The sequence below is a fragment of the Poecilia formosa genome, unplaced genomic scaffold (assembly GCF_000485575.1).
Source record: "Poecilia formosa unplaced genomic scaffold, Poecilia_formosa-5.1.2 Scaffold400, whole genome shotgun sequence".
Taxonomy (NCBI): domain Eukaryota; kingdom Metazoa; phylum Chordata; class Actinopteri; order Cyprinodontiformes; family Poeciliidae; genus Poecilia; species Poecilia formosa.
Window position 1 is genome coordinate 397,379 of NW_006800339.1, and position 15,442 is coordinate 412,820.

The 15,442-nt window shown below is 34.4% G+C and overlaps 1 protein-coding gene across 2 annotated transcripts in view; it reads left to right on the forward strand.

Annotated features, from left to right (window-relative positions):
- ppm1aa (protein phosphatase, Mg2+/Mn2+ dependent, 1Aa) overlaps positions 1-15,146 on the forward strand; it is a 26,938-nt gene extending 11,792 nt beyond the window's left edge. The window contains exons 6-7 of one of the 2 annotated variants that reach the window (XM_007576194.2): positions 14,305-14,392; positions 14,507-15,146. In XM_007576194.2, the coding sequence (XP_007576256.1) occupies positions 14,305-14,392; positions 14,507-14,682 (264 nt within the window). In that variant the 3' untranslated portion in view covers positions 14,683-15,146. Of the gene's footprint in view, positions 1-2,807; positions 4,482-14,304; positions 14,393-14,506 lie in introns of those variants that run through there. The other variant, XM_007576196.2, reaches the window with a different exon arrangement.
- The last annotated feature ends 296 nt before the right edge of the window (positions 15,147-15,442 follow it).

Consider the following 15,442-nt stretch of genomic DNA (forward strand, 5'->3'; position numbering starts at 1 on the left):
AATTTAAATGTATATTTATTTAAACAGAATCTGTTTGTGTTCTGGTCCAACCAGGTAAAAAAAAACAATCAATGTTTTAGGAAAATAAATTATATTTTTCAGTGTTTGACCCTCTGATCACCAATAGCAGCTGAGCCAGATAAAATAGTTAAATCTGTCAAGTTAATATTAGTTTAACAGCTCAGTCTCTGTAATAAGAGCACTGATGCTTCTTCACAAGCTTAAAACAAAAACAGAACAAATGTTTTATTCATGTTGTAAAACTTGCATGTATTTTCAAGGCTATTTTGATATCCATTCCCTCTTCCTCAAAATCTAATCTGCTGCTAAGATGATTGCTTAAAAAGATAATGTTTTCTTTCTGGTTAAAATGTGAGCAACATTCGCGCCGTTTGATGGATTTCTTGTTGCTCCTGAAGCAAAAGAAACCAGAATTGTTTAAGAATCATGCTGGATGTGTCATCGAAGTATTTTTGTTGAATTTTCCATCAGTTTGTTGTTTTTCCTCTGAATCCTAATGCTTTGGTCTAACCTGTTAATCTTGTCTGGTTCCTTTGTTGAATAGAAAACCTTCTTTCTGCGCTCCTTGTGGTGAAATCTTTGTTAGCAATCCTGATCTGTGTCTAAGTTTAAGTCCCATCCTTGTCTTCTTCGTCAAATTATTATCTTTTCTAATTCTTTAAAACTATTTATTTGTAGTTTCTCTACTTTGCTGCTGTTTATTTTTGCATCAGCTGTTCGAGAAATATATTAGTGTTTAAAGTCAGAACTGTATTATAAGAACAAAACTGCTGCCTAAGTTTTTTTTATTTTTTATTTAATCCAACAGTTTACTTTCCTGGTCAACAATCGCAAAGAGATAACGCAGTGAATAATTAAAAAATTTTAGTGGTTTATATGAAATTGTTTTCTAAACAAGTCAATTTAACAAGAAGATAAAAGTAAATGGTAGTAAAATTTCAGCTATAAGCTTATAGATATTATGAATTTGATTCTTTTTACAAGGTGCAGGATGTTTCAGCGGCTTTAGTTTAATCTGAAACTGTGATTAAAGTTTCAGATTTATAACTTCTTATAAAACTGATTATTATCCAAAGCTTTGAGACTGTATATTTCTTAAGAATTAACCTCTTTTTTAATCATTTTTTTCACCCCTTGCCAAAATCAAATCACTTAAATACACTCAGCTCCTTCAGACTAGCCAGCAGCAATTAGCAAACGCCTTGTGGAACTGCAGAGCTCATCATAGCAGCTACTAATCAGTTAAACTCTGGTGAAAATGCTGCTAAATAGAGCAGACATGTTGTGATGACGTCCTGAAGGCGGAGCTTCTTAAAGAGACAGAGGCCTAATTTCAAGGTGTGTCATATCAAAGTCATATTTCTGTTAAGTCATATTTGATATATGTAGCATTTTTATAACAACTGAAGGTAAGATTTTTACTTGGTCGTGCTATAAAATGGCTCCTTGTGCCTGGAAACGCGTAACACCGCCGCTTTAAAGACGATATTTATTTGAACGTCGAATTCAGCTCAGCTCTACGACAGAGTTTTAGGGCCAGGCTAAATTTTTTTTATATTTAATTACGAGAATAAAATCATAATTTTACATGAATACAGTCTTACACCAAGAGTTGGAATAATTTGAGAATAAAGTTCTAAAATTAAGTGGATGAAGTAGAAATTTTACGAGAATTCAAACATGGAAAATATCAAAAAATAAAAGAATGTTTAGCATCTTGTGAAGTTATACTTTGGTATAAGTATTATACAGATAAGCTTAATATAAATATTAAGCTTATCTGTATAAGTTTTACAGATAATAGTTGACACACAATAGAAATACTTAATCTTTTAACAAATTAGCATGAAATTATTATCAGTAGCAGAACTTCAAAAACATCAAATCTTAAGCTTTTTCTGTTAATTTTAAGACACTTTCTGGTAAAACTAAAAATATTAATATTAAATTCTCATAATTAAACAAAAATTCTCATAGCCTGTCTCTAATAGTCCATCGTGCATGATTGGAATAAAAGCCACTTTTTGAAAATAGTTTTTATGTTGGAAAAGAAAGCAAGAAAAAAATGTAAATGTGTTAAAATTTGATTTTATTTTTAAGCCAAATCGTGCAGCTCTTCCGGCCTGTCCTCATTTTTATGGCTGGTAACCGCAGTGGGCGACATGGACATTACGTTTTATCACAATATTTTGTGGTACTATAAAAGTGAGGATAATAAATATTTAGGTAACTGTACGGCTCTAATTGTGTGTCACAGCATTTACAGCCCCTCAAACAAATTTATTTATTTCAGATATTTAAAATATCTTCCAGTTCCAGTGTTAAATGTTTGTTAGAATTTAAAGTTTATTGGCCTTTAAGAATATGTTCTTACATTATTAAGCCATTATTACCACTACATTACTTTAAAATGATCTCAAAACAACAATATTATCATTTATCGCAAGAACTTCTGCAATTTATCGTCCAGCAAATTTAGTTATCCTGACAGAAAATTGTATGTAACCATATTTTCACATACTCTCTTTGAACAAACAGTGGAAAAAAAAAACAGATATTATTAACTGGAATTTATCATGGCAACAATAAATAAACATGTTCCTTAGAAGAAATGAATCCTGATGAACGATTAACATTAATTTGTGTTAGAAAGGGGGAAACGTGTTATTTTACTTTTAGTGAGGCCTCAGTTTGCACCGCTGGAAGCTGTGCGGCTCTCGGTGGGGATCCGGCGGGTGTTCAGCCAAAGTCTGAAGGGTTTTTCCTTCCTCTCCTCTCTTCTCAAGGACTCGGCATCTACAGACGACATGTGGTAACACACCCTCCTACCACTAACACAACATAGAGTTTACAAACCACCATCCTCTCAAGACCCACAGCAGCTCAGCTCAGCAGTCTGTCTCTCCGTCACTCTGAGCTTTTGGTTTCTAAGAAGGGAATACATGGGAGGAGGAGGAGGAGGAAGAGGAGGAGGAAGAGTTGCATGCACACAAACCTGGAATAGTGCAGCACCAGTCCACTCTGGAGTTCAGGATCCCCACCATCTTGCACCATCTTGTCTCCCTTTTTATGTTCACCCTCCTTATTATTCTTCTCTAAAAGTAATCCACAACAAGTGAGTCCACAAGTTTTTTTTTGTTCATTTTTTTTTGTTAAATAATCCGCCTAAATAGTAGATTTTCTTTTGCTGTAATTAATTTGATTCACATTTCCTTGTGTGTTTGTATATTTCTGTTTTTGTGAAGTGCAATTGTCCTGTACAAACAGCCTGTATTTAATGCAGCTTGATTTTAAGTTTAAGAACGAGAGAGGGGGGAAAAAATGAAAGAAATGGGAAAAAAAGAGAACTTTTTATGCACTATCTGCCTTTTTCTGCTCTTCTGAAATTCAAATGTTTATTCAGTGAATATTACCGCAGCGTCCGCAAGGCACAATGTCTCTGCTTTTTACTTTCCCCCTGCAACACTTTCCTGTCTCTCCCCTTCGGTTAGTCTATGCTCCTTTAAGAAACGGGTAAATTGTATAATTGACAGCACAGTAAGCTCTTACATCAAACAGTTGAAATCCTGATCAATTTTGTTATTTTACTTTCATAACAGGTTTTCTGTACACTCTAATAATAATAATAATAATAATAATGGCAGTTTGACAGAATGAAGTGGAAAAATCTTTCTTTTTGTCCATTTTTTTAAGAGGCATTTACCGACTGGTGTTGACTGTTTGTGGATAGATGCTTGCAGGTGTGTGTGTGTGAAGGTTGTTGTATGGAGCTGGAGTTTAAGGGAAAAGTCGCCCCCCAGAAACCGCCATGCTTCAACTCGGAACAGCTTTGGATAATAAAATATATAGATGCTGTTATTCTGTAATGAACTAAGTTAACCCGAATTGGCCTGAATTTATAAATATATTGTGTCATATTTAGAAAAACTAATCCCTAAACATCCAAGTAGACCACTATAGGTGCCATATGTAATTTTAATCTTTATTACAGCTTATGCCAATTAATTTCTGTGGTTTCCTCGTCAGATAATTTGATTTGAACTGTTTTAAGCACTGATTTTCTAGGATTAATGTTTTAAAAAGAGAAACTATTGGCTCTTATATTAATAAGACTATTTATTTCTCCTGGTCTTTATGTGAACCAAGAACAAATGCATCACTTAAATCTGTCCTGCTTAACCAATAAACCACAGCAGAGAGTTTGCTGCTGTTTGCCTGTTATGTGGGTTAATTTTTTAAAAATATATATAGATATATATTTCTAATTTCCCCCAGAAAATAACTAGATAAATCACTGACTAAACATGTATTTAACAACACAGTAGATGTATTTCTTGGAGAGAAATGCTTTATTTCAGATTTCTGCCATTTTCTTTTTTGTCTTGCATTGTTATGAATTTTTTTGTATGTATATAATATTTCTGGCCTAATTTTTTTGAGGAATAAATCATTTCGCTTGAGTATTTTTTTTCTTTAAAGTACCATTTAGCCTAAATGTGAAATCAGCTTTTCTTCTAATCATTTTGTAAATGTTTCATTAATGTAGAAAAGAGTAATAATTTACTAAATTTATAATCCTTAATTTATCTTTAAAAGAAAAAAAAGACAATCCTAACTACTTCACCACATTTCTGTTTGTAGTGAGTTGTTAAATCCTAAAAATCAGACTTCAAGCTGCTTTCCTATTGTGCTTTTGTGGCAAAAAAATAAAAATAAAATCCTCGCCAAAGACCTTTCTGATTCGACAAAAAGAAAAACACAACCGAACTCCTGCAGTGTAAACAAAACCCACACATCTTCATTTTAAAATTTTATTTTCGTTGGATTTTAAAGGTGCTCTCTGGTGTTTTTGGTAAAGAAGAGAAAACGTTTCTTTAGGTGGCTGCAGGGGGCGCTAGAGTGGATAAGAAGAATCAGTTTAATGTGTCTAAAGCAGCATCAAACTTTAAGACAGAGTTCAGCGCATAAGTTCAGAAATACTGAAGCTCCACAGAACCGGTCGGCTTATAAACTACTAATAAAGTTTAGTGAATTATTTAATCAAAGCAACATAAAGATAAAAACAGCTGAACTGCAGTGTGTTTAACTCCTTCACAAGTGTAAAGAAATGTACCTACATTCTGTAAAATACTTCGATCTATTCACCGTGTTTGAGCAAAGATGATTTTTATTGTATATAAAAGCGTTTTGTTTGTTTTTTGTTTGTTTTTTTGGTCAAGCAGCTCTTTTGATTTGCTCTGCATTGCTTGTATCTAAGCGCTCTAGATGTCTCCTAACACCTGCCAGCCTTCACACCTGGTAGGTATCAACTTCTGCATCACTTATTTTATAATTAGGAACAAATGTTTGCTTGTGTGATTTACAGAAATCAAACTTAGGGAGTGCCCTGCTTTTTTAAAAAACAGTTTATTAAGTTACTAATGCAAACTTTATTTTGTTTTATTTTTGTTTTTAGCAAAGATTTGTGTTTTGCCCCGTCATCCTTTTGCCGTTCTTTTAAATGAACTACGAATGATCCCAAACAGTTTCTGATGAACTGAAATACCTCATCTTTCTGGTAGTTTTGGTCGACTTTTAGCTCATTTTAGTTCCTTTTTGTTGATTTTTTTAAACCCGATTACTTAATTAAAAGTGGGAAATGCCATAATTCAGGGTTCAATTTAATAAAATAAAGTGGATGAGGAAGCTTCTGCTAACTACACTGCAAAAACACAAATCTCAGGTATTTCTGATCTAGTTTCTAGTGTAAATATCTTAGCACACTTTTAATAAGACAAAACTAACTTACAAGTGACTTTTTAGCAAGATAATAATTCCTTAATATTGATGAAAAAGTGTTTGCTCCACTGGCAGATTATTTTACTTATAAAAAGATATTTTTATCATGTTAAAAGTGACATAATTTGCCAGTAGAACTTGAAATTTTTCATCAATATTAAGGAATTATTGACTTAAAACAAGCTCCTATATTTGTCTGAAAAGTTATTTCTAAGTTGGTTTAAATGTACTAAGATATTTGCACTAGAAAATAGAGTAAAAAATTACTCTATCTGCATTGTGTTTCTGCAATGCAGAAAAGGAAAATTTCGGTCCTACACTGCAAAAACACAAAATCTTACCAAGAATTTTTTTGTTCTACTTTCTAGTGCAAATATCTTAGTACATTTAAACCAACTTACAAATAACTTCAGCAAGACAGAGGAGCTTGTTTTAAGTAAATAATTCCTTATTATTGGTGGAAAAAGTTCCAGTTCCACCGGCTGATTATTTCACTTAAAACAAGACATTTTATCATGTTACAAGTGAAATAATCAGCCCGTGGAACTGGAACTTTTTCCACCAATAATAAGGAATTATTTACTTAAAACAAGCTCCTCTGTCTGATGTTTAGTGTGTTAAGATATTTCCACTAGAAACTACAAAACCACTTGCTGAGATTTTATGTTTTTTGCAGTGTGTGAACTATTTTTAATGCGTCTTGGCTTCTTTTGGTGTCGTCAAACCTTCTCCGACCCCCCGCTGAGTGGGCCGCTTTTCTGCTGCAGGGATGGCTGTCTGCTGCAGCGTGCCAAAGCAACATCCACGGAAAAGTAGTTGCTGATTGTTGTGCGACTAAGTAAATAACAGTAGTCATATGCACTGATCATCTGTCAAATCATCTAATTTTGTTATTGTATAAAATGAATTATAAAGCTATTTACAGAGTTACCTTTGGTTGCCTGGAATGCATCCTGTATATTCTTGTATGGAGGACTACCTAGCAGACTAGAGAGATTTTAAATGCTCGCGCCCCTCATGTACATATCGATGTACCTGTGTCGTGGCGTTTACTGTGTGACCCTCAGTGGTGGTTATTCGTCCCCTTGCTGGGTGACCCGAGCCTCACTTCGCTGATCTTTCTTCAGCTCATGAATAAGCTCACCGATTTGCCTTACCCAAATCTCATGTTGCCCCTTCCACCTCCTGCACTGCAAAAACACAAAATCTCAAGTGTTTTTGGTCTAGATTCCAGGTAAAATGTCTTAATTCACTTGAAATAAGACAAAACTAATTTACAAGTAACTTTTTAGCAATATGTAGGAGCTTGTTTTCAGTCAATAATTCCTTAATATTGATGAGAAAAGTAGTTATTCCACTTATAACCAGATGCTTTTCCAGTATTATAAGTGAATCTGCACTGCAAAAACACAAAATCTTACTAAGTATTTCTGTCTAGTTTTTAGTGCAAATATCTTAGTACACTTGAAATAAGACAAAACTAACTTACAATTAATTTTTCAAAAAGATATAGGAACTTGTCTGAACATTTAATTCCCTTATGTTGATTTTTTAAAATTATTTTTAAACGTACTAGTTCCACTGGCAAATTTCTTTCTCTCTTATAGTTTAATTTTCTCCTGCTTTAAGTGAAATAATCTGTCAAAGGAACTGTTACTTTTTATATAAAAGTCCTAATTAAGGAATAAAATGCTGAAAGAAGCTCCTATCTTGCTGAAACTTGTAAAGTTAGTTTTGTCTTATTTAAAGTGTACAAAGAAGAAACTGAACAAAAATGCTCGATAAGATTTTGTGTTTTTGAAGTGTAGTTCTTTTTTAATTACTATTAAATAATTATTAACTTAAAACAAGCTCTTATATCTTGCTTAAAAGTTAATTTCATATTTGCACTTGAAACTAGACAGAAATATTCTGACAATTTGTGTTTTTGCAGTGTAAAGTTGTTGCCCTTCCACCTCCACCAAATAAAAAAAAAAACACTACGAGGATGAATACTGCTGCTGACATTACAGCTTACAGATTGGAAACTTTTCTGTTTTATTTTATTTTTAAGGTACTGAATCTGTCCTGGCTGTCACAAGGTACAACTTTCTGCCCGTGTCGCCACATCTGATCCCAGTCAGAAGCTTGTTTTGATTTCCAATGCAAATGATGTCATACATTTAACGAATGCAAGTGTTTTGAACATGGTAACCTCGTAAAGCATTCAAGGTGTGCATACATACATTAATGTACCTGCTCTATTTATGATCACATAGAAGAATAGCTTTAGAGTGCTGTAGTTAAATATTGTCAGTGTTGATTCAAATGCTTCTCAGAGGCCTCTGTGAGTGATTTTACAAAGTTCAATAACTGTATATTTTGTATTATGTTCTAGCTCCAAAGGAATGACAGAAAAAATGTTTAAAAAAAAGCTTTGTTCCCTGAACTAAATTGTATTATTTGTGTTGTCGATTGAACAAATTGCATTCCTTGCTTGTGAATAGATGCATTTTTCTCCCTGCTCCTTAAATTTTCTCCTTCTTTTCCTTCCTTTCTTTCATTTTTTTTTAGCCATTGAAGTTTGAATAAAATTTCTAGTTTGCAGAATGTATTACTAAATAAATGGGTTGTCATCTTGTACCTCTCATTTTTCATCACTCTTTATCTTCCCTTTGGTAAAGCCAGACTTTCTCAGAGTGTGACAGGTAAATGAGTTGTGCAGACAAAGCTGCATTATATTACTACAGCTGCAAAAGGATGAATGGGGGATCCGAACGACAGTCTGAACTTTCTCTGCATCTGAATGTAAAGTATTACTCAGAGAACCAAACTGATTATTTTCTCACTCAGACGTTAAAGGATTGCAGCAGTTCTTCCATATTGTGTTTACTTGTCGTTTAATGCAGTTATTGGATCATTTATACAACGTCTGGCATGTTTGGGGGATTTTCTCCAAGAAATTTAAATGCTTAGTTATGATTCCTGTTGAATTGTCATTCCCATAACTATCGTTTATGAATGGTAAAACATCTTTGTGGCTTTGTGCTGTGAAAAATATTTACCTCCTTTTGTATTTCTTCCATTTTTGCTTTTTTTTTTTTTTTGCTGCCCTTAAATCTGGGGTGTCCAAACTTTTTTATTGTTAAAACAAACTACACAATGTTTAAATGAAACATACTATAATCTGTAAATTATTCTGGGCTAAAAGAACGTGATCCAAGTTTTTCCTTTTTAATTTAAACCCTCCTTTTTAGCCGTTTGTGATGCTATATAACATCAAATTCAAATTAATGCAAGAAATGAAGTTAATAAGAGATGAATAATTTATGTTGTTGGTCAAGTTTTCCCTTTTAAGACTGGTTTGTCTGCATTTTTAATTTTTTGAATCAGTAAAAATTGTATTTTATAAATCTCTGCTATTCCTGAAATCATTCCAAAGGCCACAAATAATTACATTTTAATATCAAAAAACTGTTCACAAATGATTCGATTTGACTGAAAAACAAAACTTAAAACAAACTCCCAAGTGAAAATGTTTTGAATTATTTGCCCATTTTTCGAACTGTGAGCTTTTGCATAAACAAAAAATATATTGTTTATGCACACAGTATTTACAATAAGTCTTATTCTGGGTTCAGTTTGATTCTGCAAAACCTTAAAATCAGTCATTTGTGTTCACTAACAACAGGAAGTAGACTCAAAACTCTCAAAAAAGCAACATATACACTCCTGATATAAAGAAATTCAAGAACAATGAAAAGCAAAGGTCCCTGAAATGTGTTTGGAAATGTTCACAAAGCCATTCTAAGCAACTCAAGTTAACCACAGAAACATTACAAATGTGTGCAAAACTTTATCAATATTCCAAATGTAGGAAAATATGTCCCTAATACTTACAATTAACTTTTCCTCAAGATATAGGAGCTTGTTTTAAGTCAGTAATTCCTTAATATTGATTAATAAGATAAGATTATAAGTAGGTATGATGAAATATCGCATTATGGAGAAGGTACGCATGTAACTATTAGCAACAATGCCCACCGTCATGTAGCCTAGCATATATGGAAAAAACTGGTTAGCATCTCGTCTTTTGTAGCTGCTCATGCTGGTCTGGTGTGATGAGAAATGCTGTTTATGACGCAGTGACACAAATCATGTGATGTGACTTCATCCAAAGTGGCAATTTGACCAACACGTAAAGGAAGGAGGAGGTACGGGTCGGTTTTTAAGCTAGCTACTTCCAATGTTTGTAAATATCGCCATCTATAAGGCCAACCAGGTTTGTTACGTTCAGACAAATTAGCTCGACTCGATCAAGCAGAAACTACGAATAAACTGGAAAAAACAACTCAGGTAAATAATTTCAGTTCAATACTCCTATTCCTCTCTTCAGAGTCCAACATGGCGCCTCGAATGGTGCAATAGTTGCAAAGGGTTGATAAGTGAAATAATCTGCAGTGGAACTAGAACTGAAGCATCAGATCCACTGGCAATTAAACATGGAAAATGTCTTGTTAAAGAAAAGGTCTACCAGTGGAACTTGTGTTTTTTCAGCTATATTAAGTAATTACTGGCTTAAAACAAGCCCCTATCTGGATGAAAAGGTGCTTGTAGGTTAGTTTTGTCTTTTTCCCAGTGAACTAAGACATTTGCATTTCAAGCTGGACTAAAAATACTTGGTAAGATTTTGTCTTTTTGCAGTGAAGGTCTCGGGAGTAATGGTTGTTTTGAACCAGGTTGCTTTTTTCCTCCTTAAAAATGAAAGAGCAGATGAAATGAGTGAGAGGGTGAACATTTTTTCACAGCGCTGTCTGGCTCCTTGACCTCCCTGCTGGTGGGAGCTTGGAAGTGGCGCGAACCCAGGGAGGGTCAGGGCAGTCTGCGGCCACCGGGATTAGGAACCGGGGGAGGGATTACTTTAAATGTCAACATAATGTCATGAGCTGTGCCAGAAGGTCAAATGTTCAAATGGCGCTCAGTGGCAGGCACTTAATAGATCATGTGTAATTTGAATTGTTGTGCTTCCTGTGATAAATTGATCGGCGTGGGTTATATTTAGACCCTGATCTGGTGAATAAATGTGCAGCGGCTAGACACAACTTGAATGTTGTCATATGAAGTGTTACAAAAAAAAAACATCTTGAATTTTTTTGCTTTCAGTGAAATTCAGATGCATCAATTGAAAGAAATATTCAGGCAACGCAAAAATACAAAATCTTAGCTATAATTTTGGTCTAGTTTCCAGTGGTAATATCTTAATGCAGTTGAAATAAGACAAAAATAACTTACAAATAACTTTTTAGCAAGATATAAGTATTTATTTTAAGAGAGTAATTCCTTAACATTGATTTAAAAAAAACGTACTGAATTCATTGGCAGATTTTTACTAAAATTACGAGAATAAATTCATAATATTTTGAGAATAAAGTTGTAATATTGCAGAAGTAGTCATAATATTTCCAGGATAAATTTGTAATATTCTGACTTTATTCTTGTATTATAATTATTTTATTGGTTTTTATTTTCTCAATGTGGCTCTAATAATTTGTCATAGATTTAAAAAAAATATTTTTGAAGATAAATAATCTGTCAGTGGAATTAGCACTTTTTCAACAATATCAAAGAATAATTGACTCCTATATCATTCAAAAAAGTTACTTGTAAGTTAGTTTTGTCTTATTTCAAGTGTACCAAGATATTTGCACAAGAAGCGAAACCAAAGACCAGAGTTTCCGGTTTTGGTCCACATTGACGTTTGATTGCGCGTTCACACCTCTTCACAACAAACTGGACTTTCTGGGTAAATTAGCTGGAGTTTAATTAAACCAACTAAACAGACAAAAACCTAAAAGTTTCCTGACTCTAGATTTGAGGAAACACAAACAATGACCCCGTTTCTTGTGGATTTTTTTTTCTTTGCAACAGTTTTCCTTCCACTCAACTTTCCAAATAATATATTTAGATACAGCCACTTGATGGTTCTGTGTATTGTTCAAATTTTCCATTAGCTGTAAGCTATAATCATAAATATGAACAGAAATGGATCCTGTAACGAACCCACATATGGGTTCCACTGTAGTGAATTACTGACATAAATAAAATTTTGATGATATTTTAATTTACCGAGATGCAGCAGCATGAGCCAGAGGGGGGCAGTGTTAATAGTTAATAGCTGTGAGTGATTTGAAACAGCTGAATCACTCGGTGTGACTAATGCATATCTGAGAGTGGATTCAAAATTCTGACATATTAATCATCTAAAAGTTGGTACTCTGATGGTGCTGCACTGTAAAAACACAAAACCTGACCAACTAGTTTTGGTCTAATTTTAATGCAAATATCCTAGCACACTTGAAATAAGACAAAACTAACTAACTTTTTAGTAATAAATGTTTCATGTCAATAATTCCTTAATATTGTTGAAATAGTAGTTTCACCATTTGCCAACATATTTTCCAGGTTATAAGTGGAAAAATCTGAAACTAGTACTAATTTTAATTGATTTCAAACCTTTTTTTTAAACAAACAAAGGACATATGTGCTTACCGATACTTTAGGTAAAAATTATTTTTCAGGCAAAATCTCTTTTTCTGGAAGAAGTGAGCGTTTATTTAATCATAGCCCTTATCTCAATTTAATATATTACCTACCAACTGTAATTAAATAAAACATGTTTTGTTTCATATTCCTGTTCATTTTACTGTACCTAAAATAAATTAAGAATTACTGACTTAAAACAAGCGTCCATATATATATTTACTATTTATATAAACATGTTTGGACTGGAAACCAAACAAAAATACTTGGTAAGATTTTGTATTTTTTCAGTCTTGAGTCCAGGATTTAAAGCTAATTTAAAAGTGACAGAATTACAGTTTTCTCCACGTAAAGCCGCTTGCATGCCTCTGTGAAGCATCTGCATGTCGGAGCCGAATGTGGCTCATTAGATCCAGGGCCACCTGTGCACCCATAATGACTCCCACTGCCCTCATGATTCCCGCACATCAAACGGGGAGGCCGGCGTCGGATGGGAGCCGGCTCGTCATCTGCCTGCCTTTGTGAAGCGCATGTCATGCTCTGATACTCATGGCGGAAAAAACCCATCTGAGCCTGACTAATGCAGCCGCGGCGGCAGGAGGCGCGCCGGTGCACTCCGGCTGCACGGGCTCGACCCCGAGGTCACTGATCCTCCGTAAAGATGGCGGATTTGATCCATTCGGAGAAGGGTTGAAAGTTATCGATTAACGTTACATTTACTTGAGTAACTCTTGAAAAAATGTACTTTTTGGTATATTTTTACTTTTACTTGGGTGATTTTATTATGCAGTATGGCTACTCAAATTTCTGGATTTTCCACCCACTGAATGAAAAATCATGTTTTGACCAAAATTCACCACAAACAGACGCACAACTGCAGTTTTTGTTAAAATTTCATAAATTTTATATTGAAAGAAACTGATTTGGAAAAATGGTCTTTTGTCTGATATTGCTTATTTTTTGTTGCTTATATGAATTATTGATTGTTTTATCCCTAAAATACCAAAGATTTCACTTAATTTTATATTTTAGTCCATCTGATGATGTCATTTTTAAATAATAAATGATTGATAATTTGATCAGTTACTCAGTACTTGAGTAGACTGTTTACCAAATACTCTGCACTCGAATCATTTCTTGGACGGCTACTTTTTACTTTTACTAATATTAAAAATATGTTGACGTAGAGTAATTCTTACTTCAGTACAATCTTCTGTACTCTACCCTCCTCTGTTAATGAGTTAATCTAAAGTTGATTGATTTTGTCAATCGACCAAGTGGCCATTTTCTTACAAACCTGAGTTTTCTTGTCATTACATAAAGGGCTATTTTTTCATTTTGTACTGAATTAAAAGAAAAACATTATTTTGTATCAGCTGTGTTAAATACTCTCAATAAGCATAAAATTGTGTTTTTCTCACACGTTTAAACTTACTTACAAAATATAGCAAAACGGGAACCTCTTGTTGCTGAACAGAAAAATAAAACATGGAAGGAATAAACAGACATTCATACAGAATCGTCTGTTTGCTCTTGAATAATGTTAAAATTTGCTTTAACGAAATGTTTTAACTCCCAAAATCAACCTTTCTCATTGGCGCCATGTTTTTCTCCATCATGTTACAACTTCCTGTGTTTTCTCCTCCACTTTTCTGTCATCCTTCCCTTCAAAGTCACACTCATTTATATTATACTGCATAAAGTCCATTTTGCATCCCACAACGGATTTTTTCAATCTTTTCTCTTTCCAGTTCTGCTTTGGCGCCGCCATCTTTGTTTTTGTATCAATGGTCGGATGGCCAGCGGCGCCCTCTGATGAACTTTGGCTAAACTACGACACTAACCTTTAAACAGAGGCTATTAGTTAATCGATCAGAACTCATTTTAATCTAATCAGCTAGGTATTGAAGCTTCTGTACGTCGGGGTCGACTTGAAGGTGGATAATCTGTTTTTCAGCTGTGCTTTTCGTTCCTCCCCAAATCCAGGTCAAGTTGTCGTGTCTCTCATTTAAAGCTCACTCACCATGCTTCCCTTCTCCGTTTCCTCTTTCTCTGAGTGCTCTTGTTGCCGGAGGTCAGTTTGTCACAGAGAACACAAGCTTTTCTCACTTGAACGCAGCAATTCTGTGATTGGTGTGTACAAACAATCATATCAAGCCAGCCTGACATGCTCCCTCCCTTCCCACAGATATGAAATATTTGTCCCTGCTGCTCTCCAGCGCTGGCTGCAGCCGAGCCCCTCCCCAGCATGAGATGGGTTACACAAGCTGCTGCCCTGGGAATCCCTGTCCAGCTCATTATCCTGCAGCCCTGAGACACAAAGCTCATTGTAAATTAGGACATCAAATGATGCAAGCTCGTTAAAGGGCCACAGATTTGCTCATTAGCATCAGCACCTTCGCTTGTTAGAGCCTGCATCAGCATTCAGTCACACCAACCGCGTCATTCCTCTGCACTGACTCAAAGATTTAGGATTAATGTCAGCTGTAGCCAGCGGCTCGGCGCTGCTGAGGTTCAGATATGGGGCTGATTGATCAGCTGTGGCGGGAAGCTGTGGAAGTTGTTGACAGCTGCCCACTACATCCGCCTCTTTTTCTCCCTTCATATTTCATTGTGTGGAAAGGAGAGAAGAAACGAGCTCAGAATAACTGACTGGTTGTCCGCACTTCCAGGGAGCAAAAACATTTAGAAAAGACATTAAAATACACATGTTGCTTTTATTTACAAACAAAAGATCACCAGCTTCAGTATTATTGATTTTAATGAAAGTTACATACAGAGATGAGTAGATTAGCCAAAAAATGCACTCAAGTATACAGAAAAGGACCAGCATCACTGAAAAAAGTATTCTGATTTTAATCTCAGAATTCAGAGATACTGAGAAAAATACTGAGATTATAGTCATAAGATCTGATTCAATAAAAATGTCATCAAAATGTTGATGTATTTCAGTAATTACATTTTAGAAAATGAAACTTATATGGATGTAGCCAAAAATTTAGGAATAGAACCATTTAAAAAAATCTGGTTTTAATCTCAGAATTATTTTTTCTCAGAATTCTGAGAAAAAGTCAGAATTCTGAGATTAATCTCAAAAATCTGGTTTTAATCTCAGAATTATTTT